Here is a 20,905-nt window from a genome sequence, read left to right on the forward strand (position 1 = left end):
ATGTGTTGTTATAGAGGCTATTTTTAAAGAAAACATGTTCTTTATTGTTCTTACCGTCATCTATAAAACTGACCATGCAACAAAAGTAAAATGTGGGTCCCAGGGTGACAACGGTTGAGAACAACCACTGCTCTACATGATTGTGCGCAAATCCAATTTTGGACTGTGACTGTGCGGAGGTTGAGGCAAACTCCATGTGACTCAAAACTCACACAATGTGATCTTTGGAACAAAGCAAGAGGCCAAAATCAATGACAATCCGTGCCAGAAGATCAAAACGACAAACCCTGTGAAAAGAGTATTATTATTATTATTATTATTTTAGTAGCACCAAACCTGCATTATATAATTTAACACATTTATCCAACTGATTCCTTGTCATCATTATGCTTGTCTGCAGTTCTGCTCAAGTAACAAACTACAAAAACAAAATAAGTCGCTATTTCTTCTGCACACACAACCACATTGAGAATACGTTGCAATAAATGTGTAGGTTTGCCTCAGACTTCTTAAGTAACAACTTCCCACAAAAAAATATTCACTTCTCTCGGCAATTTAGTCTCAATTGATCTAACGTGAATGTTTTAGGAACGTGTGTGTGAAGGGAGAACATGTAAACTCCACCCAGGAGGCCCTGATCCAAAATTTTAACTTTGAACCTTTTACCGGTGAGGCAGATGTGCTAATCGCTAGTCTACTACAGAACAATTTATGATATCCAATTTATTTTTGTCATAATGCTTGCATGCTGGATATCCTAGAGCCTCTGTGCTATTTATAGTGGGCACAACAACTCACTGCAAAGTTGAGTATAGGCTACTTAACTCATTCACTGCCATGAATTCATTATGAAAAAAAAGATTATTTAAAATTAGGGGCGACAGGCAATTAATTTTTTTAATTGTAATTAATCGCATGACTTCACTAGTTAACTCACGATTAATCCCAAATGTTATATATGTTTGAAATGTACAATAAAAACAAATTCTAGGTTTTCATACTCACACATAGAAATTGTTAAAATTAATTTTTGACGTTTATAGCCATCAATGGCAGTGAATGAATAAAAAAAAAGATTAATAAAAACTTGGGGCGTCAGGCAATAATTTTTTTTTATCGTAATTAATCGCATGACTTCACTAGTTAACTCATGATTAATCACAAATTTTATCTGTTCTAAATGTACAATAAACTAATTCTAGGTTTTCATACTCTTGTTAACAAAAGTGGAAGAAAAAAAAGTTAAACTAAATGAAACAGTTCAAATGAATTTTTGACGTTTATTGCCGTCAATGGGAGTGAATGAGTTAAAAATGTGAACAAACGTATGTTAAAACTCATGGCAATGTTTATTTTGTGGCAAACAAATTGCTTCTACATTTAATTTACTCTCATACTTGGGTCCATACAGATTGACAATTCTCATCTGTTTGGCTCTCAAGACCACCACTGGATCTGAAATGAAAGTCAAGATGCGTTTTAGCTGCAGACTTTCAACGTTAGGGGGAGGGTCTTCACATCCAAACTAGGTGAACAGTGTAGAAATTATAACATGCTTGTTGTTGATGAATGTTTCCTTCATTTTTTTGCTTCAGCAAGTGAAATGCATGCTTAATCAGATTGAGGTCAGGTGATTGACTTGGCCATTGTGTAACATTCCACTTCATGACATTAAAAAGTTCCGGATGCTTTTGCAGTACGCTTCAAGTCATTGTCCATCTCAACTGTTAAATGCCAACCAATTAGTTCTGAAGCGTTTCATACACAAGCATTCTTCAACACTTCAGAATTCATCCAACTGACTTTAGGAAACTGGTTCCTTTGGCAGCCATACATGCCCACAGCATGACATCATGCTTTATTTATGAGGTGACCTTATGGATAATGAGCTTTCTTTCTAGAACAGTTAAGCGTGTATTATTTTAATATTTATTTGGCCAACTCAAATCTGACTTTCCTGTTTTTGAGGCTCACCAATAGTTTAGACCTTGGTGATGTATTAATTCTTAAGACTCTTGATTATCTTCTTTGGCACACATAGACGACAACTAACTTGAAACAGACTAATTGGCCGATCCTGATGTTTGTTTTGTGGCTATATTTTTTTTTAATGTTTTTTGTTTCAAGCCTACAGTAATGCTGGCTGGCTTGACTTGTTGTGATATTGAGAGTTGATGGCATCGAATTCCAAATGCAAACAGCACACTTGAAATGAACTCCTGACCTTTTTACTGTTCCTCCCAAATGGGATAATGAAGGAATAACACACACCTGGCTATGATAAATTTTGGTCCCTTAAAAGTGGGAGGTGCATACAAACTGTTGTAACTGGTTCACCTGATTTGAATGTACGTAACTATCCTCAAATTAGATCTTGGTTTCATTTGAAATCGATTGTTGTGATGCTTAGAGCCAAAAAGATGAGAACTGTGTCAGTGTCCCTGTATTTATGGAACGTATGGTACAGTACAGGTATACACATCATCTCTTGCACTTTGAAGTCTTTAGTCTTGTGTGCTGTACAGTAATTGCTGTAATGCCAACATTATTTGAAGTCAGAGCTTACCCGTGTTCATATGTTGTTCTTGAGCATAGTTCTTTGGGCCACACTTTATCATTGCATTTCGTATCCCCCCCCCCCCCCCCCCCCCCACCAAAAAATAGAGGCATACTAATTAATGTACATAGAAGTATCATAATATTTTACCCATACAGAAAAATGTGTAAACATGCAACATGCTTATGCAGGATTTAAAAAAAATATAAAGTTTTTTACACAATAATAATCAGATTCAATTTCTGCATTATTGTGGTCCGTTGAATAAATTCTATTGGACTGAGCACGCAATCCAGTTCTAACAAATATTTTGTGTTAATTGAGGCTTCTTTCTTTTTCTACACAAGTCGTGACACGGAAACAAACAAAACAAAAACAAACGTAGTTTGTGTTTGGTCTGCTAGTGTTCACATGGGTCATTCTGATGCATATGAATTTTCTCAGTGTCCTCTTTTGCATAAACCTCTGTTAACTGCCTGCTCCTGCATCTCAAGCAAACAGCACAGATCAGGACAAGACGCCAAGAAGGTCTTCCTCGTCATTGTCGCCAATATCTTCTGTTGGGCTATCGCAGGTGGCCATGAGTCCAAGGCCCAGCTCCGCCAGTTCCTCACAGCTCATGTCGGTCGTTACCATGATCTTTGTTTCCAGGCGGTTACATAGAGTCCGGTAGGAGGGTAACGGGTACCCCAGCTCTCTCAGGTACTCGTAACCTTTGGTGCCCACTGCGCTTCGAATCTTTCTGGCCTTCAGGATAGTCTCTGGAGACCAGACGGCTCGGCGAGACCGCTTGGCCAGAGACAGAGCACGGATCTGGTCCTCATACAGAAAGTTCTGGAGTCCCTTCTCAATCCGGTCGAGCCTGTAGAGTCGTTTCTTCATCTCGTCTGCCTGACATACACAAAGCAACAGGCGACTGTAAAAAACACAATTGTCTTCGTTACGGTCGTTATTGCCAATAATGTGACCTACAACACTTACCTCTCAATTGAGAAAAAAAAAACCTTTTAAATAGGGGACATACAAATAACTGCTATAATCTATTCATATTCATATATTCACATATTCATCTTAGATCAGTCAGCACATAGTTGCCAGTTATGAGGGTGTGTTTACTTGTGCAACCACATTTTCACTTGTTTACTTCTTACTTCCTTTCTTGGAAGGATTTTTTTTTTTTTGCAAAATGATTTGGATGGCAAGGTTATAGGTCACATTGAGTCGTGACACGGAAACAGACAAAACAAAAACAAACGTAGCTTGTGTTTGGTCTGTTAGTGTTCCCATGGGTCATTCTGATGCATATGAATTTTTTCAGTGTCCTCTTTTGCATATAGGTCACATTAATGGTGTAGAAAAATGAAATAGCTAGGTCCTGGCAATAAAACAGAGGTGTGTAGACTTTTTATATCCACTGTACAACGAGCCAGTGATTGAATCACTTTCTCACCTCCTTTTGTAGTCTCATGGTGTGCTGCATCTCTTTCTCCAGCTGTTTTTTGAGAAGGTAACATTGTGTGCAGGGCTGCTGGTCCATAGCTGTCCTATCTCCATCGTCTTCTTCCAGGCCGAGCAGAGGAGTGCGTCTAGCGTAGCCATGGTCACCAACATTCAGCTCCTTTTCCACTACAGACAGAACACAACTACTCTATAATCGCTTGTTACTTGTTTTCATGGGTGGTTTGCCACTAGTTGTGCTGTGATTCTAAATTTGAATCTTAGGTAAACGGCGTGGTAACATCTCACGCCATGATTAAAAAAACAAAAACAAAAGTTTTTTTCTTCTATATTTACTAATGTTTATGTACCTGTGGCTGAAAAGGGAAGCTTGAAAGTTATGTAGCTGCAATGCACAAGTGCAGTCAATGAATGGAGCGATCATTGTCAATAGCCTCTCAAATATCCAGTCTTCCCTTTGTTTCTTACCAATTTCCTCTCTTTGTATTATTATAACATACTGTAGCTACAGTGGCCATGGCAATTTCCTTCTTAATTTAGCCAATCACACCATGTTAGTTTCGGTTAAATCAAAACAATACAATACAGTTTATGTGGCACCTCAAAACATCGTTTAGCAGGAGTCCAATTTATTCTGTTTTAGCAAGTTGGTAAGTGTGCAAGGGTCAATCGGAAGGTGTGAGAGTGTCTCCACTCTCCAACACTAAGTTGTTTTATTCCATTCATTTATTTCAGGCAATAACATGTCTACACTGAAACACAAGGAGATACACAATTACAGTGCACAATACACTCTCAGATAAGACAAAACATGTTAGAACTATACTACACACATTGTGCAATGATCAAAAGATAAAATATTTAAAGTTGTAGATAGAGTATAATTTACCAAGCTCAGGTTTCAAGGGCAGCATAACGAATGGAGCTGTAACTGCAGGGTATGGAGGGTCCCCAGCGCTGAAGATAGTTGGGATGGCATTGGGCTTCAATTTCTTTCCTCCAGCTGGAGACTTTGCCAACTCTTCAAACTGACTTTGCTCAAAATGGTCCTAGATTATTGAGACAATTGCAGAAATCATATGAATAATAATTATTTTAAAAAACGTTACAAGAGTGAATAAAGTGCAGCTGGTTAAAACAAAAAACAAAAAATACATTAATCAACAGGAAACATTTATGGGAAAGATGATGACCCTTCACGAGATAAGATTTTTTTTTTTTTTAATAAAATCACCGGCCATGATAGCTCAGTCATTTTCTTTCTTTCTTTTTTCCCCACCAACAGAATGAAAGAAACTGCACTCACTTGACACAATCTCGAGTGTTGAGTTGGTTCAAAGTCGCGTCGGCAATTCACAACCCATTTCTTCTTCCTGAGAGGATCTTTGGGGAATCTATACAGCTGTTTCCCTATGCTGGTTGAATTTGAACAGTTAGGAGCCGAGCATCCACCCATTGCATACGGGGAAAACAGCAGCCTCAATATATAAATATATGTGTATATATTTTTTTAATTTATTTTGCTGACAGGCAAGCTCAAGATCCGTAGATGCAAGCATTACGTTGTGGAAATAAAATTGCAGGTTTTCATCGTAGCAAAAAAAAAAAAAAAAAAATGTGATAAATGTTAGCTCGCTCACTTTACAAGGTTGCTCGGCAAATTATTCGTACCATATTAAACCTAAAAATACAAAACATGTATATCCAACTAAATGTTTCTGACTTTGTTTGAGCCAAAATGGCGATCTTCGCTTTGCTAGTTTGGCATGTGACGTCATTTATGCGTCCGGATCAAACGCCTGAAGTAAAAAAAATAAAATAAAAATCTGGCAACGCATCAAATTAAGAGATGAACAGTATAAAATATATAATAAAAAAATATGGGATATTTTTGTGATGTGTAAAAATGTAAATTGACATCCTAGATAATATTTGGAAATAAGATGCTGCCGGTAAAACAGGCATATAGTCAACTCACTACGCATATGACACGACAGGACCCGTGAGAGCACGTTGTGGACGTGTTTACTTGTCGCGGATTCCTACCCTCAGTCGGCACTCATTAAAACTGGTCTTATACCTGCATAAACAGTTGCTATTGCAGTATGAATGTATTACTTTATATAAATGATCAAAAAGCATCTTAGAATGGAAACAGTTGATATCTTGCTCAGCCACCGCAAGGAAATGTGCAATTGACACACTGCAGCGTGCGTTTTCGCTGTCCGTCAGTATACTGTAAGCAGCTTTTGAGAAAGACAAAATGACATCCTCATTTGTCGTTCCTGTTATTGACGTACACAATGGTAATTTCAAAGAACTTTGGCCTGCTATGGTGGTGGCCATTAAAACATCTTCCTTCGTTGCAGTTGATACGGTACGTGAATGATTACTACCGTTGTGCATAATCTAAGTTTTTTTGTAACGTTGGTAGTAGTCTTGAAAGGTTCAATCAATAGTCGCTAATTATTGCAAATTCTTGCTGTAGGAGCTGAGTGGCCTTGGGAATAGAACATCATTGCTTGCAGCGTGAGTAAAAAATAAATTAAAAAAACCTTCTAACCAAACCTTCCCACGTTCACTTGGAATTCACAGGAAGCTTGGTTTTGTAGCCTTCTTTAATATACTGTCATGAATATTTTATTTCAGGTCTATAGAAGACAGGTACAAAGCGATTTGCCATGCAGCCCGCTCTCGCTCCATTCTCTCCTTGGGAATTGCCAGCTACAAGAAGTTGAGCAATAAGGTGAACCCAAGATGACATATTATCTGATTGCTTTGAATTTGTGACATAAATGCCAAATGTAAAATAGCATAACCTCAGCTGAATCGATCAATCTCTTTAGTTATGTTGAAACTTTCCAATCTGTCCTCCTTATATTCAGGCTGCAGACACGTACCTGGTCCAGGTGTATAACCTCACGTTACTGTGTTCAGAGGAGTACATCATAGAGCCCCAATCAGTCCAGTTCCTCGTACAACACGGGTTTGACTTCAACAAGCAGTACGCAGAAGGGATCCCGTATCACAAGGGTAATAATAAGGTAATGATCTCATTTGAGCCTGTCGAGTTTTCACACCGTAACGCTTCTCACCTATCATCTTTCTGTCGTTAAAATACATGCTGTGGAGCTAAGCATACTCATTGAAATTGTGGTGAAATTTGCTTTCATCAGGTCATATCACATATTTCCTTTGGTTGTGTCTGGCAAACATTTCTGAATAATCTGCTTATCGTTATTGAATAAGTTGTTGTTCTTGGTTTGCTGTTGTTCCCTGTTTTTTTCTTTGTTTAATTTTCACTTTTCTCTATGTCTGTCCCCTCTTAAAACGTTCTGCACGACTACATTGTTGGTTAAAAAAAAAAAAGGTAAGAAAAAAAAATAGCGAACCTGTCCTTGTCATGTAGACCTCATGTACTGGACTCATGTTGTTGTATAGCTCATCAGATACCTTATTGATAAATGTTGCGTATGGGACCATACACTAAAATTAAGAGGAGCTAGTTTTGAGGTTTCCCTTCTTTCTCTGGTTTGCAAGGGAGTATCAGACAACCAGGGTGTTCATATCCGGGCTTTATTTACTGAGCTACTACGTGCAAGAAAACCCCTGGTGCTCCACAATGGCCTCATTGATATTGCTTTTCTCTACCAGGTAGGATGTTTACAGTCACAATTTTATCCATTCTTGTTTTTTTCACGCCACCGTCAATTGAATATCTGTTTCGTCAATTGAATATCTGCTTAAACAGAACAGGTTGTTAAGACTAGTTTTGGTTGTCAACTCTTTGGCTACTTTTTTTCCAGGATGTAATGACATTTTTTTTTTATTATTATTATTTTTTAGAATTTCTATGCACATCTACCAGATCGTTTAGCCACCTTCACAGCCGACCTCTCTGACATGTTTCCTGCCGGCATCTTTGACACTAAATATGTCACAGAATTTGATCTACGCTTCAGTGCCTCATATCTGGAGTACGCCTATAAGAAATGGTGTGTATTTTACTTACTTTGTATAAAATGCTAATATAATCTTGCTCTGAGAATGTAATTGAAAGGATGATCTAATTGTTCTGCTTATTTGACTGCTTGTCTGTGTTTCTCTGCTCCTTCTAGTAAGTTGGATAACAGTCGAAATGAAGCCTCTGGTGGGACTGGTCGTCATGTCCACCTGGAATTCTGTCAGTATGCTGGTGCCATGTCCCGCTATGTGGACTACAGAATCTGCCCAATTGGGGCCCCTCATTTGGTGCAGGCTGACATCTGCCAATCCTTTTCGGTTTGTTTCACCTCAACTTTGATCACATTTATTTTAGTCCATGAAATTAGATTCTAGTTAAAAACATGTACTGGTACTCAGCATGACAACATTAAATACTCCAATTCCACATTCAAAGCCTATGATAAATTTATAAAATGTCCCAATATTTATTTCTGTCAAGAGTGGGATTGATTCAGACCAGTGTACAGTGAATGCAAGATACTCAATGGTTTAAGGCACATGTGTCAAGATCCGGTCCTCGAGGGCCTGCATGTTTTCGAGGTTTCTCTACTCCAACACACCTGATTCAACAATCAGAATAATTATCAGGCTCCTGCAGAGCTCGCTGATGATCTTAAATATGAATTAGCTGTGTTGAACGTGGGAAACGTGCAGGACTCGGGCCCTCGAGGGCCGGACTTGTGACACCACTAGTGTAAGGTCTGCCATCTTTGGACAATCTACCCATCCTTGACATCAATGTGACATCATTGAAGTTTTATATTCAAGTATGAAATGACATTCAGTTGCTAAAAATAAAAAATAAAAAAAATTCTCATATCATCATATGGGAAACTTTTATTAGCTCAAAATAGTGACCAGTCAGGATAAAAGACAATGTCTGGTCACCACCACAAGGTGCATAAACTCGTATAATAGTTGCCACATTATTAACTCATTCATTGCCATTAACTGCTATCGACGTCAAAAATTCATTTGATCTATTTCTAGTAGTTTAACATTTTTTCCCACTTTTGTAGAGTATGAAAACCTAGAATTTTTTTATTGTACATTTAGAACAGATATAAAATTTGTATTAATCATGAGTTAACTAGTGAAGTCATGCAATTAATTATGATAAAACATTTTCATTACCTGATGCTCCTAATTTTTCATACTTTTTTTTTAATCGCATCAGGCGGTTAATTTTTTAAAATTGTAATTATTAATAATAACTCGTAAATTTTATATCTGTTTAAAATGTACAATAAAAAAATTCTAGGTTTTCATACTCTACAAAAGTGGAAAAAATGTTAAACTACTAGAAATAGTTTAAAAGAATTTTTGACGTCTATAGCCGTCAATGGCAGTGAATGAGTTAATAATCTATATGATTTTTATTTATTTTTTGCTGTCAGGAAATTCAACTTTTTCACATCATCAGGTATCCTGTCCTTAATGCTTCCCTATTGGTTTGTCTGGCAGGCATTTGGTTGGTGTTCAAAAGGCACCAAGTGTCCTTTGTCCCACGACACTGACCTTATCATTCTCCAAGATGATCAATCAAAGGATGACAAGAGAAAAAAGAGGAAGCGTCAAAAAAAGAAAAAGAGAGGAGAGGTAGAGGAAGACTCCTCCAATTTAGGAGGTGCTCCCCAAAACAAAATGCCCCATTTGGAATTGAAACCTGAGGACGGTCATGAAGGGGTGACTGCAGAGTGTTTGGAAAGTGCAAATTTGATAGACAGTAATTCAAACACGCAACTGAATGAAGGCGAAAAGATGAAAACAGGTAGCGAGGAGATCGAATCATGTGAGGACAACACAGAGTCAACAAACACTGAGATGATCACCGGAAAAAGTGAAAACAAGGCGGAGTCGGGCACACACCGAGCTGGGTTTGATGCCTTCATGACAGGATACATATTTGCCTACTCATGCACCCTGGCGAAAAAGGAAGAAGTGGATGCAAGTGGAGAGGAGCAGATATGGCTTCCCACCTCCTTCAATAAAATCTACCTTAGCGGCAAGACAGCACCACTCAACATAGTCAAGAGCACCTTCTCCAAGTCATCCAAGGCCCATCTGCAGAAGATGGAAATGGTTTGGGGGAAAAAGCAGTAGAGGGTTAGAGAGTACAAACACTTAAAGGGGCTTATAAATATAAACATGTTATTTTTACAATGAGGAATGCTCATTGAACCATCATTTTCATTTTTTTTTGAAATTAAACTTTTTTTTATCATTAGACTGAAACAACCTGCTGAAAATAAAGAAATTGAGTTCTCTTGACTTGTTTGTATTTTTGGTAATATTATGTTGTGCATTGCTGCACATATCTACATAATGTATCCCACAAAGAAAAGCACAATATTGGGATAAATGTTTGTAAATTATTGTTTTGTAGTTTTTAGTGGTGAAGATGAGAGACTTAGAAACGGAATCAGAGTTTTCAGAATGGTGTTATGCACTTGTAGCCTACACTTAAAAAAAACCTTAATAAAACTAATCCAGTCCTCCTTGTTCACGCATAATTACATCAACAATAAGCAAGCTCTTCCTGACACTTCCAAGTTGCTTTTTTTCTTTGCCCTTTCACCCGTTTGTACTTACAGGGCATGGCAGCATTTTTTCCCTCTGTGTTCATGTGTTCTTTACATGCTGTTTCTGTTAACAGTTTATTTTCTTTTGTTTTTTCCTCATGAACTATATGCAGTAATTTACATTTTTGCAAGCTATTCTGGATTGGAATCCTGTAAAGTCCTTTTGGCTTCATTCCCTCCTCGCACAATTTTTAAGCTGAGCAAAATAGACAAAACGAACACCACTCGATTACCATAACCGTATAGTAAAAACAATACGTCAATGACTTGAATGGTTGTTATGCATTTTCAAAACAGGTACTGTACAGATTGTGGCTTTTATATACTCCATCAAGCAATATCGCCTCCTGTACAGGAGGGGGCAGCATTACATTGTCAGTGTTTACGCAAGCTGCCATTGAAGAGAGAACTTCCGGCATGAAAGCGTTGCAATTGCACATTGACAGTAGTTTCAGTGTCAGTCCGCAGATAAACTGTACTCTACTGTATATATTATGATACTCGTAAGGTTTAATAAACTACTCTCTCTGTAGCTAATCTTCTAGTCACTTAAACATTGACTTCTGCGAACTAAAATGGAAAATGATGAAATCGACTACAATATTGTGTTTCCAGATGAAGCGACCACCGGTGAGCATCGTTCATTGTACCCGACACCTGTACTGTACTGTTTCGCCAATGACTTAGCCTAGCTTACGTGCTAATTTATCTCCTATATGCGTGCTTTGTTATTTTTGCGTATGCCTGACGTGAGACCAAAAAGTAATAATCTCTTCCCCTTTTCTAGAGAGGCACTGGCAGGGAATAAAAGAGCCCGTTGTGATATTGTTGGGATGGGCAGGCTGCAAAGATAAACACCTCACCAAGTACAGCTCCATCTACAATGAACAGGTTGAATGTTTAATTATGTGATTTATTTTGTGTGTGTTTTAAAGCTATCTTACACCTTTACCTGATCTTTTTTTCCCTTCCAATACAGGGATGTGTCACAATCCGCTACACAGCTCCTCTCAAGACTGTATTTATCTCAGAGTCATTTGGATATAAAGAACTTAGACAAACAGCCCTCAAGCTGCTGGAGATCCTCTATGACTATGAAGTGGAGCACAGCCCCATTTTCTTCCACATATTCAGTAATGGTGGCTTTATGCTGTATCGATACATTGTAGAGCTTTTGCACAAGGACAAACAGTTTAGTTCGCTCTGTGTAATGGGGGCTGTTGTTGACAGTGCTCCCGGTAGTGGGAATGTCCTGGGGGCAGTGCGGGCACTGGCAGCCACTTTGGGGCCCAAAATAAGTCCTGTTTTGAAGTACCTCCTGCTAGCACTCTTTGCAGTGACTGTTTTCCTGTTGCGAATCGTGCTGTACCCCTTGACGAAGTATGTCCACAAGAACCACTATGACGCAGTGCAAGAGAGTCCGCCCGCCTGGCCGCATTTCTTCCTCTACTCTCAAGCTGATCAGGTAATCAGACCAAGAGATGTCCGGCTCTTTGCAGACATTCTCAAGCTCAAAGGTGTTCCAGTGGACAGTTTTGATTTTGTCTCCAGCATCCATGTGAGTCATTTCCGGGAATATCCGGAGCAGTATACATTCAAGTGCCGCAATTTCCTAATTACTTGTATGAAGGACACAGATGGGACACACATAAGAAAGAGGCTGCGGGTTCAGGATCAGTGAAGTACGCAAAATGGAAGTGATGTTCAGTAAGATGGAAATTGAGATCCTAGAAACATTCTACAGGTATTTGGTATAGAACATTGTTTGTTTTGGTTAATCGGACATGTACCATAATTGGTTTAAACTGTCCTCTCAAATGTTAATTTTTTTATTTTTTAAATAACACATTAAACAGGTAGTTGATTCACACTGGATAAATAAGTCTTAATGATCATATAAATTGCATTTAATATGTGTTTGATATGTGATGCCTTGTAGGTTATAGTAGTAGTAGTTCTAAAACCTAATTGTAATAAATATTAGATCATACGTCTGCATTATGTAATCTTTGAGATGTATTTGTGATTTTCATTCAAGTTTAACGGTCCCCAAAACTTTATTGGAGAGTGTTGTAAAGTTTAAATGTGGAGTAAAAAAAAAAAAGAGCAGGCTTTTGATTTGTTACTTCCACAAACTGTTGATGTGATTCACGATTGTTGTTGTGAAAGGAAACTTGCTAAACAATGAATGCAGCGGGGATTTAAAAAGTCAACACATCACCTTGGTCAAATGTCATCTTTTAAAATATAAAAGGAATAACAAAGATGAATAATTTGTTATTGTTTTCTAGCATTACTGTAACCTATAACATAAAGACAACCAAGTTGCCCCCCTCACCCCCAATTTCTTTTTTTTTTTTTTTTTAAAGTAATGCGGTGGCACAACTGACCATACACCTCCTTATAACTGATAGGTTTGTGTTCACATGAACTCATTCACTGCCATTGATGGCAATAAACGTCAAAAATTAATTTGAACTTTTTCTATTAGTTTAACATTTTTGTTCCACTTTTGTTAACAAAAGTATGAAAACCCAGAAATTGTTTTTATTGTACATTTAGAACAGATACAACATTTGTGATTAATCGTGAGTTAGGTATTGAAGTCATGCGATTAATTAATATTAAAAATTTAAATCGCCTGACGCAATTTAAAAAAACAAAAGAAAGTTGTTTTTTTATTAGGGGCGTCAGGTGATTACAATTTTTAATCGTAATTAATTGCATGACTTCAGTAGTTAACCCACGATTAATCACAAATGTTATATCTATTCTAAATGTACAATAAAAAATTCTAGGTTTCCATACACTAGTTGACAAAAGTGGGAAAAAAAATGTTAAACTAATAGAATTAGTTCAAATTAATTTTTTTACGTCTATAGCCGTCATTGGCAGTGAATGAGTTAAAGAGGTCGTCATCCCAAAATATTATTGACAATAATATGTTGTATGCGCCACCTTCACTAGTCCAAATACGGCATGCTGATTAATATCGCTTTTGTGGAATATCAATTATGCGGCAATAATCACAGTTTCTCAGGGCTCAGGCAACGACCAATCACGCCTTAGTTGTTTGCTCATGTGACATTTACAAATTGAGCCATGATTGGTCGTTACCTGAGTCCTGAGCAACTGTGATGTCATTTTCAGGAGCAAGTGATAAAATGGCTGCCCACTGAGATGGATAAAAATGGGTGGATTTTGCTGCTTAATTTATACACACAACCGTCATTCAGAGTGCTTTCGATTAATGCCAAATCAAGTTAAGTTGTTCATTTGGAACTTCATAATTCCCTCCACTTTTTCTAAAGCTCCTGTTCCAGATGAAGAAGAACACCCAAAGCATGATGCTGCAACCACCATGCTTGACTCTTTTCATCTTGGTTTTTATCACATCAACACATTTTCTAACTTGTGTGACTGTTTAGATTTTTGACAGATGAAACCAAGACTGGACTTGACTGTATGTGTGCTCCACAGATGTTGTCTTCTCCTTAACTAATGTGCCTTCAGTGAATAAGAGCACTAATAAAACATTTCAACCTACTTGCTTGTATTAGGTCATTTTCTGTCAAGACAGAATGTAATTTATTTCAGTAGTTGAATTCATAAAGTGGAACTAATAGATTCACTGCACATATTTTTTACGTCCTTAAATTTTAGTCTTCTAATTTACAAACCAGGCATTTATATCGAATATTATGTAGTGTGGAGACCATGTTGAGATAAGAATTGGGGATTTGAGAGCAACAGAAGGCATAGAGGACCTCCTCTATGCCTTCTGTTGCTCTCAAAGTTGAAGTGAGTGTAGACTTGCAAAAGTAATTAGAACATACGCGTGTAAGCATATGTAATGGTTTCACTTTTGTCGGAATTCCTTTAAACAATCTTTCCGTATCCATGTTCTATGTCCTGTCTTTGACTCAGATTGACAAATGAAATGAGTTAGCGCTCCAGACATGACTGTCATGTCAAGAAACGACGGTATCATCTGCATTTGTGCACTTTGAGAAAAGCACAAAAAAGAAAAAGCCATCTCAGCATTTGCCCTCCCCTCTTGTCATGAGAAGACAGAAAGCGTTGAAGAGCGTGCCTCTCAATATGTCCAGCAGGAACGCTTGTTGAAGGTAGATGTCATGTCACGTTTGACATTTGGGGAAGTGAGTGGCTGGCCATTTGTCTCTGCACCCGATCTAGCCCGGGCGCTTTATGCGGAGCTACACAGAAGAAAGGGAAGAATGAAGAGGGACGTTTGCATATCGGCACGGACAAAATATGATTCTCTCATCCTCCATGTTCGTGTCCTGCAAAGGTTCATCAACTTCACAGGTGTTCAAAACAAATAGCCTGCAGCTGCCTGGAATCGGCATACAGTAAAAATCAGATATTGGCTAACTCTTAACAAAACTATGAATGTAAAGCACAAAAAAAGCCCCCCACAAGTTAATTAGCAGGTTAAATTTATGCTAACTTTATCTAAGGACAATAAGTACCCTTCTAATTCTTGAGGGAGGACAACTCTGTTGATTCAATTGAGAATTCCTAGTAAGAAATACCTTTATCCAACTTCTCACCATGTACAATGTAATTACTATTCGATATGAACCATGCACCACCCCTCTAAAATTGTATTTTTCAAATTTTATTTGATTTTTTTTTTTTCAAACTACCTGTCCTACGGTCTGCTACTGGTACTGCTAGTTCGTTGCTATGTTAAAATGACTGCGATGAAAAGTTGAGAATATCACAAGTGGTGGAATTAAAGTGAAAATAAAAATGTCTTATTAAATTTGACACACTGCAGAGAAGAGTGTTGTTAACAAGTCTGCCAATTTTGAATAGATACAAAAACAAACTTTACCAAGTACTGTATGTGAATGAAATCAGGCTCCAAAATGGTGAAATATTAAGACGTTCGCTCAAAGGCTGCAGGGAGATGGGCAATATAAGACAATTTTAATTAAGAAATTTAAAAAAAAAATGTTTTTTACCCCAAAAAAATAGATTAAAATTGGTAACAGTTTAACAATTTTCATGTGCTTTGTTCAAAACATTTAAGTGATGGCAAATTACATTTCCTAATTATTATGAAAGATATGTAAATGAGTACACTTCTGAAAGCAAACTTGAAGTTTACAAAACAATGAAATGAGAGAAAAGCTCACACTGAATAGAATTGTCAGTGTGATGCAGTGTAAAAGATTTTGTTGCTTTTTTTTTAATGCATCTATACAGTTTGATTTTTTTGTATTGGATTTCAGTAATTTTAAAAGTTAAAATAGTATTTTAATAAAATATTATTAATAATAATAATAATAATAATAATAATAATAATAATAATAATAATAATAATGAACGCATGCTCCAATAGTAGGTCACAGTTTTTCTATTTTGGATAGGACATTTACTGAATATAGAAAGGCAATTTACAACAATGTTGGTGCACTTCAATGCTGGTGAAGCAAGTCAACCAACCACCAGTTGGACTCACGATCTAAAATATCAAACAGCCGAACGTCAGACCTTATCCATCCGCCATCCATACAGTACCCCTCCCCTTCCTGAGGAGAGCAGCATTGGCTCACACATCCATGCTTCTCAAGTAACATATCCCCATCAGTAGCAGTAGCTGGGCTTTAACAAGGCTCTGCAGTATCAGTAACACACTGTAGATCTTTTCCATCGTTTGCATTGCTTTGAGTTAAAGGAGATGTGGGCTCATGCTTCAGATTTGTTGAATATACTGTTCCACAGAATTCCTAAAGTGTATTTTCCAACTGGTACACACAGCGGGCAAAAAATTAGCTCACGATCAATGGTTGGATGGATGGATGGATGAAAAGACGAGGTTAAAAAAAAGGCCTTGATAGAGGAAATTACCCCACAAAGTTAATGAAGTCTCACAAGCTGATGAGGAGGAAATTGCTGCAAAGCGGGGTCAGCGCTTTCTCTTTAGCCTTTTCCTCTTTTGCAGAAAATGGCTGCAGTCAAGAACCATACTTTTAGAGGACACGGATAACTCTAGCACAGCAATTGAGTTGTGTGTGAATGTGTGTGTGTGTAGGGTGGTGGTGGTGGTGGTGGGGGGTGTCTTAGTGCACAATTAATAGTATTAAGTGGTAGCGCTCAGCAACACACTCTCAAAATCTTGTTTTCCATTCTGACAATCACAATTAATCAATATATGCCATTTGTTTCACTGAGAGTAATTTACAAGATTATAACTTCAGGTTGAAATCTATTTATTTAAAAAAAAAAGTTAAATATTGTGACTGCATGAAAACAGGCGCATTCACTTTCCAGTTGGGTTGATTGGCATTCCCACCAAGCCTAGCAGAGCTTTCCAAAGATGTCATTCTGGCTTTTTAGTTTAATGTCACTCCCAATAAGAAATGCTTGTATTTATGCACATGGTGACATTTGGGATGCTGCTCCGTGAACCCGCCTTCTAGATCATTGGCTCGGTTGTGCACTATTTTATCTGACAGTTGCACACACACACTATCAAATAATATCAGATGGCAAAACTCTGATTCCTTCCCTGTGTGGGTATTTGTAATGAAATTCAGCAAAGATTGACATTTTGATTTTAAATTTGACTTGCTATGACTTTTTGGCCAAAGATAATAACAAAAAAATATCTTCATATTTTCTCTCCATTGTGGTCTGTAATCATGTCACAGGAATATCTAGTATAGTAATGTGTAGGCTACAGCATGATATTGAGCATATTGTAAGTCAACACACTCATTAATGTAAACGTTTTTTGTTGTATCCTAAAAAAAAAACCCAACATGGTACAATTACTCTATGATCATTGCCAAGAGATAATACCAAGAGCACAAAATTGTATTCTTTTTACAGCTTGATATCCACAGTGATGAATGCAATTTTACACTTGTATGGTAATTAAGTTTTAGTGAGTAAATGTTTGACTCTGGAACAGATTTCTCTGTTTTTATTCATTTCAATGGGGAAATTGACAATTCAAAAAAACACAACAAACAAACTGCAGATCAACCACTACCCGAAAACAATTTGTGTTTACCCTTAGAGGTTGAATTAAACCAATCATCCCTGGCACGTGACAAACATTTATTTATTTATATTTTAATGTTCGAACCCAAGGGTGTGAGACAAATTTTTGTCATGGCCCGTATCGTAGTACTAGTTATGGGCTCTCTTGGAGGGCCATTAAGACTGCAAATCCATGATCACCTTATCTTATCACATATACACAAGAAATCCATACACACAGTAACTATTTAAAAAAAATCTGAATCTAGTAAAAAAAAAAAATCTTCTACATTTCAATTTATTTTAAAGGTGTGGTTGATAACAAAGAATGATTGAAATATCTCAACGTTTTCAAAAGTGAAGACAATTTGCACAGTTTGGTATTTCAGGAAGAAACATGAAGTCAATGCACATGATTGGCCTTAAGACACAGTTTTTAAGGTCTGCTCCTCGAGGGCCTGAGTTCTGCATGTTTTCGAGGTTTCAATGATCATTATCAGGCTCCTGCAGAGCTTTCTGATGAGCTTGAATATGAATCAGCTGTGTTGGACGTAGGAAACCTCTAAAACGTGAAGGACTCCAGCCCTCCAGGACCGGATTTTGACACCACTGTAAGGTATCGGTTCTCACAACGGAGGGTCGATACTGGTATTGGCTGCCCTCTTGTGGCCGTTTTACGACCAGGAAATAGAAACTAGATGAATTGAAAAATGCCATTAATTTCATAAAATTTAAGGAAATGCTATGGGTAGGCTTATGTTTTTAAAATTAACTGTCATTATTTGGGTACATTTTATGCATAAAAAGTGCTATAGTATCAGTACTTGGTATAGTATCAGCGACTACACAAAAGTTGAGTACTCTACTGCCATCAGTCTGGGAAAAAAAAAGAGGTTTACTTCCAGGGTGTGTCCACTTTTTGTATCCACTGCATAATGTTGGAAAATCTAATTTTTCACGCTATATGCCCTTGACATACTTATCTCCGCCTCCAATCAAACGCTCCCTCAAACTCAGGTGTGTCACGTGGTGTTTACCGTGTGATACACGCTGTTTTGAGAACGTGGCCTCTCCTCGCCGGCGTGCGCCACAGGATCATCAGGCCTTGTGATCCGGTCGAGTGAGCAGCAGTTGACGACAAGTAACTCAAGTCAACCCCTAACGAGCAAAATATCCCATAGAAGCCAAGTTTGAGACAGCATGGGGGCATTGGACACATGGAAACACACAAAAAGAAGCTTATGCTTCATGAGCGCACACACCCGTCGGTAGGTCGAAATCCACAAGACCAAAGTCTTGCCGCCTTTGAGTAACTTTAAAAGGTCTCCTGGTGTTTCGGATTGAAGAAAGAAGAGTAAATTGATGTGTGGAGCCTGAGAAGGGAATCCGTTTTTGGAGCAGGCATGCAGGGAGGTGTCCTCGCAATCTACCCTGGTCTATCGCATCCCCTCAGCCCTCTACTTAAGAGCAAAAGAGGCAAGCGAGGCGATGGAATGTTAGATAAAGAGAGAGCGAAAAGGCAGGGAGGCATGGAGAGGGAGGAAGACGGAGAGTATGAGGAGCGGCAGTGTAGCAGCCCTCAGCGTGTGTGCCTCTCGCAGCCCATTCAAAGCCAGCGTGCGCACGTGTGTGTGTTCCTTCACAGATGTCCTTGAACAGAACCCCCTCGGCTGTGCGGATCCCTGCTGCCACTAGAGAACATTTGACAAGCAGCAGGCTCTTGTTAGAGCGCTGTCAAATTAGAGGTGTGCGCGCGCGCGTGTATGTGTGTGTATATAGGCTGCGCGCGTGTGTGTCTTGAGTAAATGTCTGTGTGAGTGTGTTTTTTTAGGTTCACTGTCAAATTAAAAGTAGTAAACAAAATGTGCATGTCACATAGACGGACCTGTCTATCCTGCGGGTAAGCCTCTCGCCTTTTTGGTCTATTTGCTTGTAGGTGAATGTTTGTGAACGTATATGCTACATACATGCATCGTCTTTTTCTTTTTTTTTACGTCGCTCTTTCATGTCTTTGGCATACAAAAATATGTCGGAGGAACACACACATTGACTAACAACTTATCAGGGAATTACTTGACTGGAATTGTAAGGTTAAAAAGTCATATTTTATAAACATGACATTAGTTAATTTCATGACAATTGTAGAGATAGTTGAAATAGTAAGGAAGTAGATGTAAACAACACTTCCTTTCAGGACACTGCATGCATGAGTGTGCGTGTGCAAATTAGGGATGAGCGAGGACCGTTTCAAGGTATCGTATCGGGCCGATACCTGGCCTTATTTCAAGGTATCGGTAATTCACAACAGCAGCCGGCACCAGTATCTGCCGCACTCTTGTGGCCGTTTTACAATCAGGAACTAGAAAAAATAAATGATAAGAATAAAAAATGACCATTCATTTCATGTAATTTAAGGGAATTTATTTATTTCAGGCAGCGGTCAACATAAACAAGACAACCAAAATTTTCCAATAAGTACTTGATTAAACCTTAAATCTTTCTTAAAAATGATCTGTCATTCTTTAATTTTGGAAATTTTTACATATCAAAAGTACTCGTGGTATCTGTACTTGATATCGGTGATTACTGAATAGTTGTACTGGTATTGTTCTGGGGGAAAAAAAGTAGTATTGACCATCCCTGGTGCGGATATCGCAAGACTGTTTTAAAATGATTACATAATTTAGGGATATATTGATTACATTTGTACGTGTAAATATGCATAACAGAAATAATAATAATTAAAATTGAATAAATAAAAGCTTGTCTGCTTCTGCCTCTAACACTACATAGCTAACTATGATGCATTGCTTCTCATAGCCAAACAATAAGTAGAGATTGTCAAACATTCTAACAAATGACATATGAGGGAAATAATCACAATATGGAAAAAAAATGTTGAGCTTTTGGAGTAATGCTTGTAACAGAAAAGTCAATCAAAATAAACAAAGATAAAGCGTCAACAGAGTAAAAGGTCATATATGGTCGTTATTAGCCAAACGATGGATTAAGACATAGATGCATAATGCATAGATAAACATCAGAAAGCATGTTTTTACAGTATCATCATAGGCCATTGGTGTGTGAATGGGTGAATGTGAGGCCTTGTAAAGCGCTTTGGGCACCATATGGTGTAGTTAAAGCGCTATATATAAAGCAGCCCATTTACCATTAACAGTTATATGCATACTCTACAGCGGACTAGTCTATAGGTTTTGACATGGACATACACTCTAAAAACAGTTGGGTTCAAAAATGCACCGATCCTCTACTTGGGTCTATTTGA

At 37.9% G+C, this 20,905-nt stretch overlaps 3 protein-coding genes across 3 annotated transcripts; 2 read left to right on the forward strand and 1 right to left on the reverse strand.

The window, feature by feature from the left end:
- Positions 1-2,651: 2,651 nt before the first annotated feature.
- On the reverse strand, positions 2,652-5,786 carry LOC144044140 (THAP domain-containing protein 1). The gene is made up of 4 exons (XM_077558368.1): positions 5,322-5,786; positions 4,905-5,064; positions 4,008-4,183; positions 2,652-3,448 (listed from the first exon to the last, which is right to left on the reverse strand). The coding sequence occupies exons 1-4, from the start codon at positions 5,469-5,471 to the stop codon at positions 3,065-3,067; spliced, it is 870 nt and encodes a 289-aa protein (XP_077414494.1). The 5' UTR covers positions 5,472-5,786; the 3' UTR covers positions 2,652-3,064.
- Positions 5,787-6,021: 235 nt separating this feature from the next.
- On the forward strand, positions 6,022-10,291 carry toe1 (target of EGR1, exonuclease). Its single transcript, XM_077559890.1, has 8 exons — positions 6,022-6,392; positions 6,504-6,544; positions 6,665-6,761; positions 6,901-7,059; positions 7,556-7,669; positions 7,862-8,010; positions 8,134-8,296; positions 9,485-10,291. The coding sequence occupies exons 1-8, from the start codon at positions 6,279-6,281 to the stop codon at positions 10,121-10,123; spliced, it is 1,476 nt and encodes a 491-aa protein (XP_077416016.1). The 5' UTR covers positions 6,022-6,278; the 3' UTR covers positions 10,124-10,291.
- Positions 10,292-10,989: 698 nt separating this feature from the next.
- tmem53 (transmembrane protein 53) lies at positions 10,990-14,148 on the forward strand. Its single transcript, XM_077559880.1, has 3 exons — positions 10,990-11,232; positions 11,390-11,493; positions 11,582-14,148. The coding sequence occupies exons 1-3, from the start codon at positions 11,178-11,180 to the stop codon at positions 12,281-12,283; spliced, it is 861 nt and encodes a 286-aa protein (XP_077416006.1). The 5' UTR covers positions 10,990-11,177; the 3' UTR covers positions 12,284-14,148.
- Positions 14,149-20,905: the final 6,757 nt, after the last annotated feature.

The sequence above is a fragment of the Vanacampus margaritifer genome, chromosome 2 (genome assembly GCF_051991255.1).
Source record: "Vanacampus margaritifer isolate UIUO_Vmar chromosome 2, RoL_Vmar_1.0, whole genome shotgun sequence".
NCBI classification, from domain to species: Eukaryota; Metazoa; Chordata; class Actinopteri; order Syngnathiformes; family Syngnathidae; genus Vanacampus; species Vanacampus margaritifer.

Excerpts from the sequence above, each read along its gene's own strand:
- LOC144044140 (XM_077558368.1), bottom strand. The coding sequence starts at position 5,471 with ATGGGTGGATGCTCGGCTCCTAACTGTTCAAATTCAACCAGCATAGGG. Across the intron at positions 5,065-5,321 it reads AACACTCGAGATTGTGTCAA|GACCATTTTGAGCAAAGTCA; the intron begins GTGAGTGCAGTT and ends TCAATAATCTAG. Across the intron at positions 4,184-4,904 it reads GCCCTTGAAACCTGAGCTTG|TGGAAAAGGAGCTGAATGTT; the intron begins GTAAATTATACT and ends TTCTGTCTGTAG.
- toe1 (XM_077559890.1), top strand. The coding sequence starts at position 6,279 with ATGACATCCTCATTTGTCGTTCCTGTTATTGACGTACACAATGGTAAT. Across the intron at positions 6,545-6,664 it reads AGAACATCATTGCTTGCAGC|GTCTATAGAAGACAGGTACA; the intron begins GTGAGTAAAAAA and ends ATTTTATTTCAG. Across the intron at positions 7,060-7,555 it reads ATCACAAGGGTAATAATAAG|GGAGTATCAGACAACCAGGG; the intron begins GTAATGATCTCA and ends CTGGTTTGCAAG.
- tmem53 (XM_077559880.1), top strand. The coding sequence starts at position 11,178 with ATGGAAAATGATGAAATCGACTACAATATTGTGTTTCCAGATGAAGCG. Across the intron at positions 11,233-11,389 it reads TCCAGATGAAGCGACCACCG|AGAGGCACTGGCAGGGAATA; the intron begins GTGAGCATCGTT and ends CCCCTTTTCTAG. Across the intron at positions 11,494-11,581 it reads GCTCCATCTACAATGAACAG|GGATGTGTCACAATCCGCTA; the intron begins GTTGAATGTTTA and ends CTTCCAATACAG.